The sequence below is a fragment of the Entelurus aequoreus genome, linkage group LG10 (assembly GCF_033978785.1).
Source record: "Entelurus aequoreus isolate RoL-2023_Sb linkage group LG10, RoL_Eaeq_v1.1, whole genome shotgun sequence".
In the NCBI taxonomy this organism is placed as follows: Eukaryota; Metazoa; Chordata; class Actinopteri; order Syngnathiformes; family Syngnathidae; genus Entelurus; species Entelurus aequoreus.
In genome coordinates, this window is record NC_084740.1 from 40,142,591 (window position 1) to 40,166,972 (window position 24,382).

At 37.0% G+C, this 24,382-nt stretch overlaps 1 protein-coding gene across 3 annotated transcripts in view; it reads right to left on the bottom strand.

Annotated features, from left to right (window-relative positions):
- cdon (cell adhesion associated, oncogene regulated) overlaps positions 1–24,382 on the bottom strand; it is a 213,580-nt gene that overhangs the window by 16,410 nt on the left and 172,788 nt on the right. For all 3 annotated transcript variants that reach the window (XM_062060861.1, XM_062060862.1, XM_062060863.1), the window contains 6 exons: positions 22,787–22,961; positions 15,806–15,922; positions 15,398–15,601; positions 8,332–8,513; positions 8,146–8,251; positions 3,664–3,786 (listed from right to left, as the gene is read on the bottom strand). In XM_062060861.1, the coding sequence (XP_061916845.1) occupies positions 3,664–3,786; positions 8,146–8,251; positions 8,332–8,513; positions 15,398–15,601; positions 15,806–15,922; positions 22,787–22,961 (907 nt within the window). The remainder of the gene's footprint in view (positions 1–3,663; positions 3,787–8,145; positions 8,252–8,331; positions 8,514–15,397; positions 15,602–15,805; positions 15,923–22,786; positions 22,962–24,382) is intronic.

Genomic DNA, 24,382 nt, shown 5'->3' on the forward strand with positions numbered 1-24,382 from the left:
ATGAAAAACAATATTCTTTGTTATTGTCATTGTAATTGGGCCAAAATACTTATGTTAGAAAATAATCTAATGGAAATGACTGCTGTCATTTGATTATAATAATAAAACATTTAACTTGTTTAGTCAGGTTTGGGACAGGTGTACTGCTGGTGTGGCCACAGTGCATGTGCACGTCTAACGTCGCTCACATGTGCTCCACTGAATGCTCAAGGAGTTTTTGCGTTTGCTGACGCATATGGAAAATTAGAGGGAACATTGTTTGGGGGTATCCACAATGCGCCGATAAGGAGAAGTTTTTATTTACATGATGAGTCGGGTGTGTCTTGACCTACGCGGCGGAGGCTCCACCGAACCCCTGAGGCCGACTCACCAAACCCCTTGGGTTCGATCGAACCCAGGTTAAGAACCACTGGTCTAATAGGTACAATACTTACAGTGCAAACCCTTTTAGGACGCAACACAACACATTCAACTTCCTGGTTGGACAACATACCATAGATAGCCTGTACAGTACTGCCATGTGCAACTGCATTGCAATTACCGTATTTTTCGGAGTAGAAGTCGCTCCAAAGTATAAGAAAATGCACAATAAAAAAGGAAAAAAACATATATAAGTAAGGCTGAAACGACGCGTCGACGTAGTCGACGTCATCGGTTACGTAAATACGTCGACGCCGTTTTTGTGCGTCGACGCGTCGCATATTTACGTCACACTACCGTCATGGCGGACCGCAAAGCAGACGATCAAAGCAGACGATGCGAGCGGTGCGAGCGAGGGGGGAAAAGCATGCCAAAAGTGGTCAAAAGTGTGGGAGTATTTCAATAAACGGCCTAATAATGTTGTTGTATGCACACTGTGTCGAGCGGAAATGGCCTATCATAGCAGCACAACGGCTATGAACGAACATTTGAAAAGAAAACCATCAACTAGTCAATCGTCCGCGCGAGCATACGTTGTCATCATTACACAAAAACATGACTGTGTCATTTGTATCTGCTAGGGGTGTAACGGTACGTGTTTTGTATTGAACCGTTTCGGTACGGGGCTTTCGGTTCGGCATGGGGGTGTACCGAACGAGTTTCTAAGCTAAAGCTAACTTTAGCTGCTAAAGTCTTAACAAGCTGCTTCGCTCCTCTGCCTCTGTCTCAGCACGCAGCATTGTCCCACCCACACAACCATCTGATTGGTACACACGCAGCATTGTCCCACCCACACAACCATCTGATTGGTACACACGAAGCATTATCAGCCAATCAGCAGTGTGTATTCAGAGCGCATGTAGTCAGCGCTTCAGCGTGGAGCAGATAGGTGTTTAGCAGGTGAGCATCAGGCAGCGGACTCTCCCCAAATGATAATAAACACCTCCCAGTCAACTACTAGTAACATCACTATGAGCCCGTTGACCTTCTAGAAATATAAACTGCAGCTCAGCTCACTCGCAGTCCTGGCTTGAGGTGAAGGCTAATTACCTCTCGTTCCAGCCACATCGACCCCTTCTGAGCGCCTATTTTCAGCTGCTGGGAATATTGTAAACAAGAAAAGAACCAAACATGTAGACATGCTAACCTTTCTTCATTACAACTGTTAGTCACTCACTGGAATGAGTAGAATTGGTTATTGTGTACTGTGTTGGACTGGATGTTTATTTTGCACATTTTAAAAGCAATACTTAATGTTTACAGTGCTCCAGAATATTTAGATTGGCACTTTTTTGTATTGGATGTTTATCTTTATTTTTGCACATTTTAGCAAATAAGCAATACTTTCACTTTTGTTGAAATGTTTACACTGTTGTTACAGAATATTTCGTTTTGCACTTTTTTGTATTGGATGTTTATCTTTATTTTTGCACATTTTAAAGCAAAATAAGCAATACTTTTACTTTTGAAATGCTTATACTTGTGGTAATCTGTAAATGTCCTTGCCTATTTCTGTTGTCTGCACTCCATGTTCACTCTCTCTCTCGTTCACAGTATGGAGTGCAGCTGACGCAAGGCAGCAGCACACACCTGACTGTAATTAAAAACAGCCTATTTAACCAGGCTGCTGACAACCGGTGAGCGCCGGAACTTTGCCATTGCTTCCATACGGTTGGTCGTGCCAAGAGGACTCTCTAGTTCGTGTACCTTTCACCTCAGGTTGGCCCGTATTAATCCTAGCCTTGTCTAGCGTTTTATTTTTTGTACCTAGTCTTATTACTTCTCTCATGAAGTATATTTTTCCTAGCCTTGTCTAGCGCTTTTAGTTTTGTGTGTTTGTTTTCTCTCAGTAGTTTTTTACATGGTGTGTTGTGTGTTTTCCACCATCGCCTTTTGTTTTTGCTACCTTGTGCTTCCGCCTAATAAAAGGGAAGAACAATTGTAAACCCCAAATTCGTCTCTGCATCCTTGGGATCCACATCACCAACTCCTAACAATACTATTGCAGAATATTAAGATTTGCACTGGATGTTGACTTTTATATTTGCACATTAAAAAGCAAATAAGCTACTTTTAATTTTGTTAAATGTTAAAAGTTTTAAATGTTTACATTGTTACAGAATATTTAGTCATGTTGTTGTCAATGTTGACTGAGTGGCCATACTTCTTTTTTTTTGTAAATAAAAGCCATGCCTTTTGAAAAAACGGGCCTACATTTATTTTTTCATCTTCATTTTGAATAAAAAAAATAATCGGTAAAAGGAAAAATAATCTATAGATTAATCGAAAAAATAATCTATAGATTAACCGATTAATCGAAAAAATAATCTATAGATTAATCGATAGAAAAATAATCGTTAGCTGCAGCCTTATATATAAGTCGCACTGGAGTATAAGTCACATTTTTTGGGGAAATGTATTTGATAAAAGCCAACACCAAGAATAGACATTTGAAAGGCAATTTAAAATAAATAAAGAATAGTGAACAACAGGCTGAATAAGTGTACGTTATATGAGGCATAAATAACCAACTGAGAAGGTGCCTGGTATGTTAACGTAACATATTATGGTAAGAGTCATTCAAATAACTATAACATATAGAACATGCTATACGTTTACCAAACAATCTGTCACTCCTAATCGCTAAATCCCATGAAATCTTATACGTCTAGTCTCTTACGTGAATGAGATAAATATTAATATTTGACATTTTACGCTAATGTGTTAAAAATTTCACACATAAGTCGCACCCCCGGCCAAACTATGAAAAAAACTGCGACTTATAGTCCGAAAAATACGGTAGACTCAAATGTGATAATAAAACAAGTTATCATGTTACATAAAAAAATACAACTTTATAATCAAACTATTAACATTTATTACCACACACAAAAGCACTGAAAATTGGTACCGTCAAGTATCCAGGTACCGGGTATTGGTTCGGTTCGAATGTAAATGGTACCCATCCCTAGGTTTGGGTTTTATCACCTCTGCCAGGTAAGTTAGGTTTTTAACAAAGTTTTAACTATTCATTTGTTTTTGGATCATTTATTTCATTGTAACTTTGTGTTGTATGTGCTTATCGTGGCTGGAGGTTGGTTTTTTTCCTGGCCCCAAACTGATCCTCGCACTATCAATATTGGCTTCACGCTGGTGTGACGCGTCACGTTGAAAAATGTGACTTCCTGTTGTGTTGATGCCGAGGCCGCGGTTTGGTTTGACCCTGTAACAGACCACACTCACCTCTGGTCTCACAGATCATCACGTTGCTGTACTCGCTCTCGCCGCCCGCGTTGAAGCACTGCATTTTGATGTCGTACGACGTCTCCGCCTGCAGGTGTCTGATCATGTGGCGGTCTTTCACACCTGAGTGGGGGGGAGGAGGGGGTGGGGGGGCCGACAGGTGAGCCATGACTTCCTCGGAAAATACGCCGTTGATGTTTGCCGCACTTAATCTCGGGTAATCACACAACCTCATTATTTTTTCCAGCACGCTGAGGTCATGTTCTTTCATGCTCACACACACACACACACACACACACACACACACACACACACACACACACACACACACACACACACACACACACACACACACACACACACACACACACACACACACACACACACACACACACACACACACACACACACGTCCTCCTCTAGTTTCCTTGCCGTGGTTTCCTAGGTCGAGCCACTGTGCTCTAAGTTTGTGTTCTTCGTGTATTGGGAGGCAGACCAGCAGACGATGCCTGGTAGGATACATGGTGGTGGTCTACAATGGTGTCTTTTCATTGTTATGGTTTCCATAGCAACTTAGCATTTGGAAAATAGGCAGCAATTCTTCTTACAGCTGAGAGTTTTGCACTAGTGGTTAGATGTAGAGTGTTTTTTTTAAATGAGATTGTCGTCTCGCCCATGTGTGTGTATGTACGTGTGTATGTACTTGTGTGTGTGTGTGTGTTTGTGTGTGTGCGTGTGTGTGTGTTAAGACTGGAAGATAGCCAGCACAAACATGAGCTGCCACATATGGAGCTGCATTTGAGTAAAGCAACTGTGTGATCACCCTTGGGACTGACCAGAGAGGATTGTGTGTGTGTGTGTGTGTGTGTGTCTGTGAGCATGTGTGGTTTTTTGATGTGTGTGTGTGTGTGTGTGTGTGTGTGTGTGTGTGTGTAAAGTGTGCGTTTTGTGATATGAATGTGTAAATGTGTTAAAACATGTGTTTCTTAATGTGCTTGTGGGTGTGTGTGTGTGTGTATATGTGTATTTTTGAAGTGTGTGTGTGTGTAAACGTGTGTTTTGTGTGCGTGTGTGTAAAGAGGTAAAAAATGTGTTTCTTGATGCGTGTGTATGTGTGTGCGTGTAAATGTGTTTTTTATGATTGTGTGTGTGTAAATATGTAAAAAAATGTGGCTCTTGATGTGTGTGTCCGTGTAAATAGGTAAAAAAAAGTGTTCTCAATGTGTGCATGTGTGTGTAAAAGTGTGTTTTAGATGTGTGTGTGTGTCTGTGAGCGTGTGTGGTTTTTTGATGTGTGTGTGTGTGTGTGTGTGTGTGTAAATTGTGCGTTTTTTGATATGAATGTGTAAATGTGTTAAAACACGTGTTTCTTAATGTGTGCTTGTGTGTGTGTGCGTAAGTGTGTATTTTTTAATGTGTGTGTGTGTAAATGTGTGTTTTGTGTGCGTGTGTGTAAATATGTAAAAAATGTGTTTCTTGATGCGTGTGTATGTGTGTGCGTGTAAATGTGTTTTCTATGATTGTGTGTGTGTAAATATGTAAAAAAATGTGGCTCTTGATGTGTGTGTCCGTGTAAATAGGTAAAAAAAAGTGTTCTCAATGTGTGCATGTGTGTGTAAAAGTGTGTTTTTGATGTGTGTGTGTGTCTGTGAGCGTGTGTGGTTTTTTGATGTGTGTTGGTGTGTGTGTGTGTAAATTGTGCGTTTTTTGATATGAATGTGTAAATGTGTTAAAACACGTGTTTCTTAATGTGTGCTTGTGTGTGTGTGCGTAAATGTGTATTTTTTAATGTGTGTGTGTGTAAATGTGTGTTTTGTGTGCGTGTGTGTAAATATGTAAAAAATGTGTTTCTTGATGCGTGTGTATGTGTGTGCGTGTAAATGTGTTTTCTATGATTGTGTGTGTGTAAATATGTAAAAAAATGTGGCTCTTGATGTGTGTGTCCGTGTAAATAAGTAAAAAAAAGTGTTCTCATTGTGTGCATGTGTGTGTAAATGTGTGTTTTTGATGTGTGTGTGTGTGTGTGTGTGAGCGTGTGTGGTTTTTTGATGTGTGTGTGTGTGTGTGTGTAAATTGTGTGTTTTTTTATATGAATGTGTAAATGTGTTAAAACACGTGTTTCTTAATGTGTGCTTGTGTGTGTGTGTGTAAATGTGTATTTTTTTTAATCATGTGTGTGTGTGTGTGTAAATGTGTGTTTTGTGTGCGTGTGTGTAAATATGTAAAAAATGTGTTTCTTGATGTGTGTGTATGTGTGTGCGTGTTAATGTGTTTTCTATGATTGTGTGTGTGTGTGTGTGTGTAAATGTGTAAAAAAAGTGTTTCTTGATGCGTGTGTATGTGTGTGTGTGTAAATGTGTTTTTTATGATTGTGTGTGTGTAAATATGTAAAAAAATGTGTCTCTTGATGTGTGCGTGCATGTAAATAGGTTAAAAAAATGTGTTCTTAATGTGTGCATGTGTGTGTAAATGTGTGTTTTTGATGTGTGTGTGTGTGTGTGTGTGAGTGTGTCTGTGAGCGTGTGTGGTTTTTTGATGTGTGTGTGTGTGTGCGTGTAAATTGTGAGTTTTTTTTATATGAATGTGTAAATGTGTTAAACACGTGTTTCATAATGTGTGCTTGTGTGTGTGCGTGTGTGTGTGTGTCAATGTGTATTTTTGAAGTGTGTGCGCGTGTAAATGTGTGTTTTGTGTGCGCGTGTGTAAATAGGTAAAAAATTTGTTTCTTGATGCGTGTGTATGTGTGAATGTGTTTTTTATGATTGTGTGTGTGTGTGTAAATATTTGTTAAAAAAAAGTGTTTCTTGATGTGTGCATGTGTGTGTGTAAATGTGTTTTTTTATGTGTGTGTGTTTGTAAATGTGTAAAAAAGTGTGGCTCTTGATGTGTGTGTCCGTGTAAATAGGTAAAAAAAGTGTTCTTATTGTGTGCATGTGTGTGTTTTTTATGTGTGTGTGAGTGTGTCTGTGAGCGTGTGTGGTCTTTTGATGTGTGTGTGTGTGTAAATTGTGCGTTTTTTATATGAATGTGTAAATGTGTTAAAACACGTGTTTCTCAATGTGTGCTTGTGTGTGTGTGTAAATGTGTATTTTTGAAGTGTGTATGCGTGTAAATGTGTGTTTTGTGTGCGTGTGTGTAAATAGGTAAAAAATGTGTTTCTTGATGCGTGTGTATGTGTGTGCGTGTAAATGTGTTTTTTATGATTGTGTGTGTGTGTGTGTAAATATGTTAAAAAAAAGTGTTTCTTGATGTGTGCATGTGTGTGTGTAAATGTGTTTTTTTAATGTGTTTGTGTTTGTAAATGTGGAAAAAAAAGTGTCTCTTGATGTGTGCGTGCGTGTAAATAGGTAAAAAAAAAAGTTCTTAATATGTGTATGTGTGTGTAAGCGTGTGTTTTGTGTGTGTGTGTGTGTGAGTGTGTCTGTGAGCGTGTGTGGTTTTTTGATGTGTGTGTGTGTGTGTGCGTGTAAATTGTGAGTTTTTTTATATGAACGTGTAAACGTGTTAAACACGTGTTTCATAACGTGTGCTTGTGTGTGTGTGTGTGTGTGAATGTGTATTTTTGAAGTGTGCGTGCGTGTAAATGTGTGTTTTGTGTGCGCGTGTGTAAATAGATAAAAAATTTGTTTCTTGATGCGTGTGTATGTGTAAATGTGTTTTTTATGATTGTGTGTGTGTGTGTAAATATTTGTTTAAAAAAAAGTGTTTCTTGGTGTGTGCATGTGTGTGTGTAAATGTGTTTTTTTATGTGTGTGTGTTTGTAAATGTGTAGAAAAGTGTGGCTCTTGACGTGTGTCCCCGTGTAAATAGGTAAAAAAAAGTGTTCTTAATGTGTGCACGTGTGTGTAAATGTGTGTTTTTTATGTGTGTGTGTGTGTGTGAGTGTGTCTGTGAGCGTGTGTGGTCTTTTGATGTGTGTGTGTGTGTGTAAATTGTGCGGTTTTTTGATATAATGTGTAAATGTGTTAAAACACGTGTTTCTCAATGTGTGCTTGTGTGTGTAAATGTGTATTTTTGAAGTGTGTATGCGTGTAAATGTGTGTTTTGTGTGCGTGTGTGTAAATAGGTAAAAAATATGTTTCTTGATGCGTGTGTATGTGTGTGCGTGTAAATGTGTTTTTTATGATTGTGTGTGTGTGTGTAAATATGTAAAAAAAAAAAGTGTTACTTGATGTGTGCATGTGTGTGTGTTAATGTGTTTTTTTAATGTGTGTGTTTGTAAATGTGTAAAAAAATGTGGCTCTTGATGTGTGTGTCAGTGTAAATAGGTAAAAAAAAGTGTTCTTAACCGCTTGTATCGCACATGATATCAGACACAAGTAAACATGCTCCAGGACCGCTTGTATCGCACATGATATGACACATTTTACATGCAAGATGATACCTGATAGTTCTTTTTGTTTTTGCTGATATCGGGTAAGAAGAGCCCTACTTGTAATACTCAGTAGTTTGACAGTATCGGTGTGAGTAAAGAAGACGCACCTTCAACCAGGTCCCGCTTGTAGTCGCTGTCGTTGTCGCTGTCAGTGGGGCGGTAGTAGATGTAGAAGCCCTGGATGGGGGTGTTGTTGTTACTGGAGGGACTGTACTGTGAGGAAACAAGGCGACTCACGTTAGAGCGCCACCCTCAGGCAAAGAGAGCTTTGGCTAAGCAGCGGACCAACTCACAGTCCAGCGCAGCAGGATCTGCGTGTCGCTGATGGCGTCGGTGCCGGTGATGTGCGGTCCCACCACGGGCCGGTCGGCCGTGCGAGGGCTGGCCTGGGGCACCTGGTAGGGCCTGGAGGGGACGCTGTGAGGACTCTCGCCGTACAAGTTGATGGCCGCCACGCGGAACCTGTAGGTGGAGCCTGGAACCAACGTCAGCCAGGTCAATATCGGCAGCGTAAACGTATCGCACGCCTGTACCGTCACAATGTATTACATCAGAGGTGTCCAAAGTCAGGACCGGGGTCCATTTGTGGCACGCAGTTCGTTTTTAAAAATAATACTACAAAAAAAATTATAAAAAGTGGAATAAAAGAGCTAACAGGTAATGACATAAATCTGTCATGTAGGATGTTTTGTCTTTAAAACTGTCATTGCTGTAAAATAATAATGAATCAAAATCAATGTTATGAATTATTGAGCTGTTTACATCAAATATTCCACTTGAAAAAATTTTTTGCCATATGAATTAACAAAAAAACATAAGAAAACAATATGATCAAAAACTTTAAATCACACACATATATATATATATATATATATATATATATATATATATATATATATATATATACACTACTGTTCAAAAGTTTGGGGTCACCCAAACAATTTTGTGGAATAGCCTTCATTTCTAAGAACAAGAATAGACTGTCGAGTTTCAGATGAAAGTTCTCTTTTTCTGGACATTTTGAGCGTTTAATTGACCCCACAAATGTGATGCTCCAGAAACTCAATCTGCTCAAAGGAAGGTCAGTTTTGTAGCTTCTGTAACGAGCTAAACTGTTTTCAGATGTGTGAACATGATTGCACAAGGGTTTTCTAATCATCAATTAGTCTTCTGAGCCAATGAGCAAACACATTGTACCATTAGAACACTGGAGTGATAGTTGCTGGAAATGGGCCTCTATACACCTATGTAGATATTGCACCAAAAACCAGACATTTGCAGCTAGAATAGTCATTTACCACATTAGCAATGTATAGAGTGTATTTCTTTAAAGTTAAGACTAGTTTAAAGTTATCTTCATTGAAAAGTACAGTGCTTTTCCTTAAAAAATAAGGACATTTCAATGTGACCCCAAACTTTTGAACGGTAGTATATATATATATATATATATATATATATATATATATATATATATATATAACTTTGTGAATAACGGACTGATCTGAGGTTGATCTAGAGATTTAAGTGTTGAAGGTAAAAAAATGATTATATATACATAGATAGATATATGAGACTTTTATAAGTGGGGCCATTGTGGATCCCCGAAACCTTTAATTATATCTTTGTCAAAAAATAATAATGAATCAAAAACAATGTTATGAATTATTGACCTGTTTACATCAAATATTCCACTTGAAAAAATGTTTTTGCCATATGAATGAACAAAAAAACAAAAGAAAACATTATGATCAAAAACTTAAAATCACTAAAATCATATATATATATATATATATATATATATATATATATATATATATATATATATATATATATATATATATATATATATATATATATATATATATATATATATATATATATATATATATATATATATATGATTTTGTGAATAACGGACTGATCTGAGGTTGATCTAGAGATTTAAGTGTTGAAGGTAAAAAAGGTTAAAAATTGTTATATATACATAGATAGTTATATGAGACTTTTATAAGTGGGGCCATTGTGGATCCCCAAAACCTTTAGTCTTATTTTTCTCAAAAAATAATAATGAATCAAAGTCAATGTTATGAATGATGTACCTATTTAAGTCGGTAAATAGGTCCTTCACATCATGTCTTTCAATGTTGGTCTCTGACATGTCTTACACACCATCGCCATTTTGTTCCAAATTGTACAACTCTGACAAAGAAATAGACCTAATACAGAAGTCCACTGCAGTGGACATTTGTGTTTTGCACAACCGGGCTATTTTATTTTGCCTAAAATGTGTCATTCTGACAAGAGAAAGAGACGAAAAACAAAAGTCCACCGAAATGGACATTTGTGTTTTGCACAACGCCGCTGTTTCCCCTGAAATTTGTACCTAATCTTTTTTTAAAATCTCTAAAACAATACACAAAAAACAAAAGTCCACTGCAGTGGACTTTTATTTTTGCATATCTTGGCTATTTTTTAAACACATATTTTATCTTTGTTGCAGTCTCAGAAACTTGGCTCGATGAGAACAAGTGTTGTGATATGAGATTGGATGGTTATGAATTATTCACCACAAACAGAGTTGGAAAAAGGGGAGGAGGAGTAGCACTTTTTGTAAATCATGATTTAAAATGTTGGAAAATTGACAGCAAATCAACTGCTATAGCTGGAATTTTTGAATGTATTACTGTACAAATTGAAGTAGAAAAATCCAAAAAAATAAATGTTAGTTGTGTTTATAGAACACCTGGATCATGTCTAGACACATTTAATCAAAAATTGGACTATTTGTTTAATAAGTCAAACAAGCTCCATATTGTGTGCGGTGATTTTAATATTAATCTTCTGAATCCCATGGACAGTACCAAAACAACCGATTTTATAACAGGATTGTACAGTAATAATTTTTTTCCCCTTATCATAAAACCTACCAGAATAACAGTAGACTTTGCCACACTGATAGATAACATTTTCACCAATCAACCTGAGAATCAAATAACAGCAGGACTACTACTCAATGACATAAGTGATCATCTACCTGTATTCAGTATTTTCCACAATTTCTTTGATCAGAGAGGGACCAAAAAAGCAGTTCAATATAGATTTGTTAGACACCAAACGCCAGAAACTATGGCAGCATTGAAGTCTGAGTTATGTGCTCAAGACTGGGGGGAGGTTTACACCTCCACAGACCCAGATGAGGCATACGAACATTTTCTCAACATTTTCATAACATTGTATGATAAGCACTGTCCAATGAAAAAACATTATATTAAGGACAGCACTGTTAAGGACAAACCATGGATCACAAAGGGACTATTGAAGTCCTGCAAAAAGAAAAATTATCTTTACAGAAGACATTTAAAGCACAGAACCAAAGAAACTGAACACAAATATAAAACGTATAAAAATAAGTTAACACAAATAATAAAGCACAGCAAAAGAACATATTACTGTAACCTATTAGAACAACATAAAAATAGCATCCAGGGTACGTGGAAAGTTTTGAATGGTATCATTAAAAAAAACATGACAAATAAGGAACATCCAAGCTATTTCATAGAAAATAATCAAACTCTAAATGACCCTAAGGAAATAACGGATGCTTTTAACACCTTCTTTGTGAATGTTGGACCTAATTTAGCAAATGAAATTGTACAACCCGAAAACAGTGTCAAATTTAATGAACATACCATTCAAAGCAACTTAGAATCGTTTTTTATTTCCCCCGTCCATGAAAGTGAAATCACAGAAATTGTAAATTCTCAAGAAAACAAGAAGTCAACAGACTGCTGTGACTTGGACTTTTCTCTGATCGGGGAAATTGTTGATTTTATAGCTGTTCCCTTCACTTATGTATGTAATATTTATTTTATAAAAGGTGTTTTCCCAAAGAAAATGAAAATGGCAAAAGTTATTCCCATCTTCAAAAGTGGAGATAAGCATCAGTTCACCAACTATAGGCCTATTTCTATACTCTCACAATTTTCAAAAATCCTTGAAAAATTATTTGTGTCAAGATTAGACAGTTTTATTGACAAGCAACACTTGCTAAGTGAACACCAATACGGCTTTCGACCAAACAGGTCCTCTTCCATGGCAGTGATGGAACTAGTTGAGGAGGTAACCACTGCAATTGATAAGAGGGAGTTTGTTGTTGGCGTTTTTATTGACCTGAGCAAGGCCTTTGACACCATCGATCATACATTGCTTTTAAACAAAATGCAGAGGTATGGTTTTAGAGGTCTTGCTCATGATTGGTTGAAAAGTTATCTTGGTGGCAGAGAACAGTACGTGCATATGAATAATGTAGATTCAGATAAAAAGATTATAACACATGGAGTACCCCAAGGTTCTGTATTGGGACCAAAATTGTTTTTATTGTACATTAATGATATCTGTGAAATCTTTAAAAAACTCAACTGTATTCTCTTTGCTGATGATACAAGTCTGTACTGTTCTGGGCAAGACCTTGGCCATCTCTTAGGGACTGTAGAGAGTGAACTCCACATACTAAAGCAATGGTTTGATGCCAATAAACTATCAATCAACCTAAATAAAACAAAATATATAATTTTTGGAAATAGGAAAAATAACAAACAGTGTCATATAAGAATTGATGATATGGAGATAGAAAGGGTGTATTCAACAAAATTTTTGGGAATCCATATAGATGATAAATTAAATTGGAAACTGCACATAAATATACTTAAGACAAAGATGGCAAAAAATATTGCTATGTTACATAAAATAAAAAATTCCGTAAATCAAAAGGCTCTTATCATGTTATATAATTCTTTTGTACTCCCTTATCTTAATTATTGTGTCGAAATCTGGGGTAACAATTACAAAACAAACATTAAATCTATATTCTTACTTCAAAAGAAAGCGATTAGAATTGTAAATTATGCAGATTATCATGACCATACCAATGCTCTGTTTATTAAATTAAAAACATTAAAACTGCACGATCTTGTTGACCTCAACACTGCTATTGTGACGTACAAAGCTCATAACCACATGCTGCCTCGGTGTCTACAGGAGAGGTTCAAACCCAGAGAGAATCCCTATGACCTCAGAGGTTCAGCTGTCTTCCAGAAAGCTAAGATAAGAACAAGCTTAAAAAGTAGATGTGTTTCTGTCAGGGGGGTTCAACTGTGGAACAGCTTGGATTATTCCTTAAAATGTTCCAGTTCTATTCACACATTTAAAAAACACTTTAAGACCAATGTCTTGAAAAAATATATCACTCTAGAATCAACACAGTAGTTAATACTATGATCAATGTTAATTCAAATACTAAATGTGGGTTATAAATAATAATGGAAGTACAATTGTTTGTATATAGTATATAAATTGGTACAAAGGTTTAACATGTCTACAAGGATATTTCACATGCCTTTACTGTGTATATAATTGAACTGTGTTTATGTTATGTATAATGTGTATTTATAATATGTTGTACAATGGACATTCTATAATTTTCGGAAGTTTATTTTGTACTTGACATTGTTTATAGGGTTAGGCGCAATAAGTGTTCAACTTCAGCCTAAACCCTTTCGGTCTGCAACATTTTCATTTTCAATTTAAGAATGTACAACTGTTTGTTTATTTTGTTGACGATTGACCGAAGAATAATAAACTTGAAAACTTGAATCGCTCACAAAATAATTAGATCAAAAACAAAAGTCCACTGTAATGGACACTTGTGTTTTGCATATCACGGCTAATTAATTTTTAAAAATATTTGTATCTCTGACAAAAGAAATCGACCAAAAACAAAAGTCCACTGCAGTGGACATTTGTGTTTTCCACAAAAGGGCTATTTTTTTGCAAAAATTTGTATCTCTCACAAAAGAATTAGACCAAAACCAAAAGTCCACTGCAGTGGACATCTGTGTTTTCCACAAAAGGGCTATTTTTTTTTAAAATATTTGTATCTCTGACAAAAGAATTAAACCAAAACCAAAAGTCCACTGCAGTGGACATTTGTGTTTTCCACAAAAGGGCTATTTTTTTGCAAAAATTTGTATATCTCACAAAAGAATTAGACCAAAACCAAAAGTCCACTGCAGTGGACATCTGTGTTTTCCACAAAAGGGCTATTTTTTTTGCAAAAATTTGTATCTCTCACAAAATAATTAGATAAAAAACAAAACACTTGTGTTTTGCATATCACGGCTATTTATATATATAAAAAAAAAAAATTGTATCTCTGACAATAGAAATAGACGAAAAACTAAAGTCCACTGCAGTGAACATTTGTGTTTTCCACGACAGGGCTATTTTTCCCCCCAAATTGTATCTCTGACAAAAGAAATCGACCAAAACTATAAACACTTATATTTTTCAGAACATGGCTATTTTTTTAAACTATATTTGTATCTCTGACAAAAGAAATCGACCAAAAACAAATTTGTGTTCTTCATAACATGGCTAATTTTTAACTAATCGTGTATCTCTGACAAAAGAAATAGACAGAAAAAAAACAAAAGTCCACTGAAATGGACATTTATTTTCCCTGAAATGTGTACCTAATCTTTTTTTCCAAATTGTACATCTCTAAAAAAAAAAAATAGACGAAAAACAAAAGTCCACTGTATGGCTATTTTTTAACAAAATTTGTATCCCTCACAAAATAATTAGATCAAAAACAAAAGTCCACTGTAGTGGAGACTTGTGTTTTGCATATCACGGCTATTTAAAAAATATAGACGAAAAACAAAAGTTCACTGGAGTGGACACTTATGTTTTTCATAACATGGTTATTTTTGTAACCAATTGTGTATCTCTGACAAAAGAAATTGACCAAAAATAAAAGTCCACTGCAGTGGACATTTGTGTTTTGCACAACATGGCTATTTTCCCTAAAATGAGTACTTTTTTTCCCCCTCCAAATTGTACATCTCTTAAAAAAATAGACAAAAAACAAAAATCCACTGCAATGGACATTTGTGTTTTGCACATCACAGCTATTTTTTGTAACAAAATGTGCACCTCAGACATTACAAATAGACAAAAGAACAAAAGTCCACTGCAGTGGACGTTAGTGTATTGCAAATAACGGCTATTTCTTTAACAAAATGTGACAATAGAAATAGACAAAAAACAAAAGTCCACTGGAGTGGACATTGGTGTTTTTCATAAAATGGCAATTTTTTCCCCTCATTGTGTATCTCTGACAAAAGAAATAGACAAAAGAAAAAAGTCCACTTCAGTGGACATTTGTGTTTTGCATAACAGGGTATTTCTCGAAATGTTTACTTGCACCAAAAAAAGTCCACTGCAGAGGACACTAGTTGAGGATATGACACTGTAGCATCACAGCCATAAACGTGCGGAAAAGTCATCATCTCGGCTCACCAGGCTCCAGATTGCGAACCTCCACCGACAACTTGAGTGGCGAGATCTTATCGGCCGCCACGCCCCACTCGGGGCCGCGACCCCGCTTGCACTCCACGCGGAAGGCGGTGACGGGCGAGCCGCCGTTGGCTCGGGGAATCCAGGTGACGTAGACGGAGCTTTCTGTCGCCATAGAGATAGTGGGCCTGTCGGGGGCTTCCGGCACTGGAGGAGCGAGAGAGACAGAGAGAGAAGGTGAGGTCTTGAAGGAGGCGTGGCCGTGTCACGACTCGGAGGGATGGACGGCACGAGAGGGGGAGGAGCAGAGAAAGATGTACTCACTTGGCAGCTGACATTAGACAGGCGGCAGAGTAAGACGGAGAGAAGGTTAGAAGAAGGCTTGTGGAGAGTTGACAGTTCCACACTGACCTCTGTCGTGGATCACCACTCCAAAGTGGGTGTTGACCGTCTTGTCCTCCGGAGCTTTGGGCGGCATCAACACCACGGGGGGCTTGGAGGGCTTCTTGCTGGACGAGACGCTCTTTTCTGCGGGAGAGGTGGCTGTTAGCCAGGTGTTCGCAGGTGTGGTAACCCCCACACAAAAGCCCCCCCGATTCTGCCTCTGCTGTCTACTTTCTCACGTTTGATCGTTAAGGAGACTTGAAGAAGGAGAGGAACATCAATCTTCCTGATGAAGCGTAATAAAAGACAAACCACGCCCTTTTGTGGACAATATTTCCCAGAGAGGAGGCGTACAAACTGAGCCGTGTCGTCCAATCACATCGCTACTTACTGGAACCTTGCAGCTCACCATTATTCTTGGCTGCACCACCTTTGTGGTTGTTCTTATTTCCTTTTGATCCAAAAGCCTCAGAAGACTTTTCATCACTGTAAGTATACACGCTGGCTGCTTATTTACGACACATTTTATTTACCGTATTTTCCGGACTATAAGGCGCACTTCAAATCCTTTTCCCCCCCTCAAAACTCGACAGTGCGCCCTATAACCCGGTGCGCCTAATGCAGTGGTTCTTAACCTTGTTGGAGGTACCGAACCCCACCAGTTTCATATGCGCATTCACCGAACCCTTCTTTAGTGAAAAATTATTATTATTTTTTTTTTTCAAATTCAAGACAAAGTTATATGTTTTTGGTAACACTTTAGTATGGGGAACAACTTCTAAGTAACAAAGACTTAATTTAGAGTTATTTGGTTAGGGTTAGGGTTAGGGCCAGGGTTATAATAAAGCCATGCTGAATAAGGCGTTAATAAGCAGTGTTGGGACTAACACGTTACTTATTAACGCGTTACTGTAACGCCGTTAGTTTCGGCGGTAACTAGTAATCTAACGTGTTATTTTTTTATATACAGTAACTCAGTTACCGTTACTGCATGATGCGTTACTGCGTTATTTTACGTTATTTTTATGTAGTATCGGCTAGAAACTGAAGATCTGAGTGTGTTTTATTGGAGCGCTCCGGTGGAAAAGAAGAGGCGTGCTTTCCCCCACCCACAGAACGCACGCCTCCCCGCAGGGGAGACCTTCCTCCAGAGCCGTACTTCGGGTCTAACAACCATCACTTTACCCGGAAGAGGGTCTTTACAGCTGAGGGTGAATGACGAGCCCGGCGGTTTGTTGCAACTTTGTGACTTTATTGGACGCAGCCATCCACCAAGCTAGAGCACCTACAGGCACTCATTGTCGCTGCTCCCTCACCTCTCTCGCCCACTCACTCACTGACGTCACTCACATCTCATGCTGTCATATCTTAAAGGGCCACACACACACACACACACACACACATACGCTACTCTCATAACAACTAACAAGACATCATGGCGAAGCCAGAAGTCGAGTTTTTTAACATGGAGACATTCTCAATACTTTTCTTTTGTCGAGCACAAAGAAAATAACATTTTAGTTAAATGTAAGTTGTGTCTTGGATCAAAGATCCTATCTACTTAGAGTTAAAGTTAAAGTGCCATTATGTTGCAGCTATTTCAAATAGTTTTGTAAATTTTTTCTGGCCTGAAATAAATTGGCCCTTTGAAACATATCTTTGTCTTTGTGTGTTGTATGTAGACCACATTGCTTTCTGAGTTCAGTGATGCAAATGCATGTCAAGTTGATCAACAGATTGTATTATTCTCCAGTGCAATAACAGTACTGAAATGAAGGCTAAAAGGGCATTAATTAAGGGGAGCCTTAAAAAAAGGGGGAAAAAAAGAAGTAACTAAATAGTTACTTTTCACAGTAACGCATTACTTTTTAGTGTAAGTAACTGAGTTAGTAACTGAGTTATTTTTTAAATAAAGTAACTAGTAATTGTAACTAGTTACTGGTTTTCAGTAACTAACCCAACACTGTTAATAAGTACTTAATAATGACTAGTTAAGAGCCAATATGTTACTAATTTGCATGTTGATAAGCAACTAATTAATGGTGAATATGTTCCCCATACTAAAGTGTTACCATGTTTTATTACTGGTGCACAAAATGAACCGTGCATGAACATCACCTTGTTCAAAGAACAAAACCAACACAATGCATAAACTCACAACAAATTACGCACCTGCAAATCAGTGTGACTTCTGCTGTTGCCGTATCCGTAATACGCCGATAGGGAGAAGTTCTTATTTACACGATGAGTCGGGTGTGTCTTGACCTCCGCCGAACCCCTGAGCCTGACTCACCGAACCCCCAGGGTTAGATCGAACCCAGGTTAAGAACCACTGCCCTAATGTAAGGAATAACTCTGGTTTTGCTTACCGACCTCGAAGCAATTTTATTTGGTACAAGGTGTAATGATAAGTGTGACCAGTAGATGGCAGTCAAACATAAGAGATATGTGTAGACTGCAATATGATGTCAATATGACTCAAGTAAACAACACCAACATTTTATATGTTCCATTGAAAATATAGAACATTACACACGGCGCCCATATATCTATCAAAATGTTTTAGTACGACTTTGGTAAACTATGAAGCCGCACCGCTTGATGGACCGCTTGGGGTTGCAGCTTACTGCGCGGTTCGTTCTCCCGGGATGCAAACGGACGACTCCGGACAGGACTTGCAGGTAGGAACATGATTTAATCTTGAAAATAACGCGAAGTACCAAAAAACAGAAAACAAGCAAAAGGAATAATGTGCTGATCGCACTCGAAACTAAGCTACCACTTAGCATGGACTAGAAGACAAGTCAACTTACATGACGAGAGCATGAAGCAAACACTTAGCATAAACTATGGCATGGAACACTCACAAAACTGTGGCATGAAACAAACAAGACTTACTAGTAGGTTGCGTGAAGCAAACAATGACGCCAGGCCGACTGACTGGCAAAGGCAGGCTTAATTAATGGCCCTGATTAGAGACACGAACACCAGAGGCAGGTGAAAACAATAAGTAACCATGGTAACAAACACAGGAGGTGCACAAACAGGAACTCAAGGAGTCCAAAATTAACAGAACATAACAAAAACATGATCCGGACGACGGATCATGACAGTCGGCGCATTAAACATATGAGTATTATTATGGTGTGTGTATAAGGTAAGACATATCTGCTGTTTTGATATGCAAAATAAACTTTTCTTACCTTCTGGTACCTGCTGATCTGTATTTGGGATCTGCATTAATCCTGAAAAATTGCGCGCGTCCGCCTTTGTAGTCTGTGACGACACCGTAGCCGATAAGCTTCTTTTTTTCCTCTATCTTCTTGTTATGGGACATTCATCCTCCGCTGTTGCCATTTCTAATATAAAGTAGTGTAAAGTTCTTACTTATATCTGTCAGTAAACTCGCCATGAAAGCGCTAAAACATACCGGTGTAGTGAGTTTACATTATTCACCCAAGGAACTTTAGTTATTAGAGAGTTCCGGTCAGACAGGTTTTCACGGGACACATTTCCGGTGTTGTTGTTTCCGGATGAGGAGATGCTGCTCCATCATTAAATTAAGTAAAGTCTGAATGTCATTAAAACAGTTAGCTCCATCTTTTGATACTTCTTCCACTCTCGTCCTTGCACGCTACACCGCTACAACAAAGATGACGGGGAGAAGACGCCGTCGAAGGTGAGCCACGTAAATAAGACCGCCCACAAAACGGCGCATGCTGATGCGACTGTCAGAAAGCGGCTTGAAGACATCATCTATGCAACATTTTGACCAAAGAACCACCATTATATGTTATGTAGACCACAAGGAAGTCTTTTACATTTAGAAAAAATTTAAAATAAATATGACTCCTTTAATGCGCCCTATAACCCGGTGCACCTTTTGTATGAAAAATGATAGAAAATAGACCATTCATCGGCAGTGCACCCTACGGTCCGGAAAATACGGTAACATGATCTTGGTGTTTTTGTTCAAAAAGTACTTTATAAGTTGTATATAGTCATCAGTATGCGAATTACCATACTTTGTTTATTAAAGGACTTTTGTCATCTGATTTGCTTTATCATTCTCATACAATTATAACATTTGTAACATTAATCAACTAAATTAAATCATCAGGTCTTGAAGAAAAAAACATTTTAGAACACTAGTATACTAATGACATGTACTGATATACGTAATACACAGTGTACTGCGAATTATTCATGACTTGTTTCCTAAAGTTAGGTCATTTAAAATACTGTAAATACATTGTTCAAAAAGTTTCCATCTAATAATTAATTTACAATTTAATTATTGAATAATTAACAAATGCAAATATAAAATATTTATTAAAATAGTGATAGTTAAATACATTTGAAAAAATATATAAAAAATAATTAATATTATGAATGAAAATAAATGCATTCCTTAATTAAATTGATAAATAAGGAAGTATTTAATTACATTTATTTATTTATATCATATACAATATACTATAAAATTATTTATGACTCATTTATAATATAGGGTGTCCCAAAAGTCTGGACATATATATATACATTATACAAAAAAAGTTAAAATTGTATAATTAATTTATAATGTATTTTTTGAGTAATTAAACAATTTAAATATTTAATACTTTAAAACTACTTATAAATAAATTAATGTGAAAAAATATATAAACAAATGAATTGAATATTATATTAAAATGTGTACATTACAAATAAATACATTTCTTAATTACATTAGTAAATTATTTTAAGTAAAAGACAAAAATATTTATTCATGTTTATATATTTACATCATATACAATATACTACAAAATGATCTTTTACTCATTTATAATACAGGGTGTCCCTAAAGTCTGCACACATAATATATTGTGCATACATTATACAAAAATGTTTTACATTTTACAATAAATTTTTGAGTAAACCATTTTATTATATTTAATACTTTAAAAATACTTACAAATAAATACATTTGAAAAAAATAAATGATAGAATATTATATTAAAATGTATACATTACAAATAAATTGCATTAATTAATTATTTTAAGTAAAAAACTAAAATATTTATTCACGTTCGTATATTTACATCGTATACAATATACTGTATAATAATGTTTTACGCATTTATAATACAGGTTGTCCTTAAAGTCTGCAGATATAATATACTGTACATAAATTATACAAAAAAGTAAAACTTTACAATTAATTTTTGAGTTAACAATTTACATATTTAATAATTAAAAAATACTTGTAAATAACTGCATTTAAAATAAAATATATAAAAAATAAATAATAGAATATTATATTAAAATGTTTACATTGCAAATAAGTACATTTTTAATGACATTAAATTATTTTAAGTGGTAAGACAAAAATATTTATTCACGTTTACATGTTTACATCGTACACAATATACTACACAATTATTTTTTTAACTTATTTATAAAGTCTGCACATACAATATACACATATAATATTCATAAATCTTACAAAAAAGTATAATAATTCATAATTAAATTAGGAGTATGCATGTATAGAATAATGATATACTTATATAATAATACTAATAAAATACCACTGTAAAAACTACAAATATATATAATATTACATTTAAATATATAAATAAAAACTTAATATATTGATTACATTTATTATTAATTAAAAGGGAAGAAAATATTTATTCATATCATATACAGTACAATATACTCATTAGTTTTTTGGTGTTTTTTTAAACACAATGAGCTTTTATTATTGTATAATATATAACATTTTTGCCTGTGTCCTTTAAAGGGAAACTTCGGTTTTTTTCAACCTGGGCCCTGTTTTCATAATTTTTTCTGTATATGTGAGTGCTGGATAAAACATTTTTTGAGGTCGCGCCAGTATTGAGCAGGGCAGGCAGCCTCCAGCCCAGCTAACGCTCGTACACAGGGCAACTGGCTCTCGTCAAAATTCGGCCTATAAACATGCATTTTTTTCACACTGACAGGCTCAGATAGTTACAATGAGTGTCCGACAACATACTAGAAAGGAGAAATTAACGTATGTCTCTACCTTTAGCTGGAGATCGCTGTTTGTTGTGAGCTGTGTCCAAATCTCACCACGCTACAAATCTCGTTCCGAAATCTCGCGATAACTCGCGACAAATCACCGGTGGAAAAACAGTTACCTAACCCTAACCCTTTTCTATAAAACTAAACTAACAGTCTTCGGTAACTTAGTCCAATACAAAATCACTTCGGTCGTCTCTCTTCACCTCAGTCAGGTAACTGTTTTTCCACCGGTGTTTTGTCGCGAGTTATCGCGAGATTTCGGAACGAGATTTGTAGCGTGGTGAGATTTGGACACAGCTCACAACAAACAGCGATCTCCAGCTAAAGGTAGAGACATACGTTAATTTCTCCTTTCTAGTATGTTGTCGGACACTCATTGTAACTATCTGAGCCTGTCAGTGTGAAAAAAATGCATGTTTATAGGCCGAATTTTGACGAGAGCCAGTTGCCCTGTGTACGAGCGTTAGCTGGGCTGGAGGCTGCCTGCCCTGCTCAATACTGGCGCGACCTCAAAAAATGTTTTATCCAGCACTCACATATACAGAAAAAATTATGAAAACAGGGCCCAGGTTGAAAAAAACCGAAGTTTCCCTTTAAGGACATAGCAGCATTTGTAATAACTATAATTCCTAATATTCAAGCTTCAGGTGTGTTATTTTCCATAGAAAAGGTGACAAGTGAAAGGCTCATGGCTAAATTAGCCAGCAGGCGTCAGCTGTCAGTCGGCCGTTTGGCTTCTGAACATGGAAATGATGACCAAGGAAGAAGTCAACAAGTTGGGCTGAATGCGAGCAGTGTTCTTGCACGCAAATAATCATCACCAACTATGAATCTAATGTCCAAATACGTATTTCTTCCCCCTGCAAAATTTTTCCACGAAGCGTGACGACAAAACTTGACATCTACTGGCAAGGTTTTGCCGGCTAACGCTAATCGCTGTGGACATCGGCGCGTACGCACCTTTGCCGGTGCGGAAAGTGAGCATGGCGGGCTGGCCCTCGCCCGCCGAGCTGCGCGCCACCATCAGAACCTCGTACAGGCTGGACGCCTCCAGCTCGGAAAGGCGCAGGGAGCGCTCGCTGCCCGGCACGCGCACCGTGTACCACTTTTCCATGGCCGTGGCCGTCTCGTCCACCTGAGGCACAGAGCGGAGGGAACGTCAGAAGCGGGAAATGAGGTTGGACTTCTGCTGCCAACGGGCTCCAAATCCCTTTTACAGTCGGAGATCGATACGCAAAACAGGAAGTGGGCAACACTTTTATTTTTATTGTAACACAAACAAGCCATGAACACTTGCAATTTTTTTATGAAGCAGTCAAAATCTCAACATGAACGTCACTGAGGGCCAACATTTACATCAGGGGTGTCAAACTGAGGGCCTCATGGCAGTTATGGCTGCCCTCCAAGGGCCGCTTGTAACAGGGACTAAATCATGAATATACCGTGCATCTGGAAAGTATTTACGGTGCTTCACTTTTTCCACCTTTTGTTATGTTAAAGCCTTATTTTCTTATGTTACAGCCTTCTTTTGATATGTTACAGCTTTATTTTGTTATGTTACAGCCCTATTTCGTTATGTTACATCCTTATTTTATTATGTTACAGCCTTATTTTATTATGTTGCAGCCCTATTTTGTTATGTTGCAGCCCTATTTTGTTATGTTACAGCCTTATTTTGTTACGTTACAGCCTTATTACATTACGCTACAGCCCTATTTTGTTATGTTCATGCCTTATTTTGTTATGTTACAGCCCTATTTTGGTCTGTTACAGCCCTATTTTATGTTACGTTAAGTTAAAGTTAAAGTACCAATGATTGTCACACACACACTAGGTGTGGCGAAATTATTCTCTGCATTTGACTCATCACCCTTGATCACCCCCTGGGAGGTGAGGGGAGCAGTGAGCAGCAGCAGTGGTCGCGCCCAGGAATAATTTTTGGTTACAGCCCTATTTTGTTATGTTACAGCCTTATTTTGTTACGTTACAGCCTTATTACATTACGCTACAGCCCTATTTTGTTATGTTCATGCCTTATTTTGTTATGTTACAGCCCTATTTTGGTCTGTTACAGCCCTATTTTATGTTACGTTAAGTTAAAGTTAAAGTACCAATGATTGTCACACACACACTAGGTGTGGCGAAATTATTCTCTGCATTTGACTCATCACCCTTGATCACCCCCTGGGAGGTGAGGGGAGCAGTGAGCAGCAGCAGTGGTCGCGCCCAGGAATAATTTTTGGTTACAGCCCTATTTTGTTATGTTACAGCCTTATTTTGTTATAATACAGCCTTATTTTGTTACATTATGTTACAGCCTTATTTTGTTATGCTACAGCCTTATTTTGTTATGTTATGTTACAGCCTTATTTTGTTATGTTATAGCCTGATTTTGTTATGTTACAGCCTTATTTTGTTACATTATGTTACAGCCTTATTTTGTTATGTTACAGCCTTATTTTGTTACATTATGTTACAGCCTTATTTTGTTATGCTACAGCCTTATTTGGTTATGTTATAGCCTTATTTTAGTATGTTATGTTACAGCCTTATTTT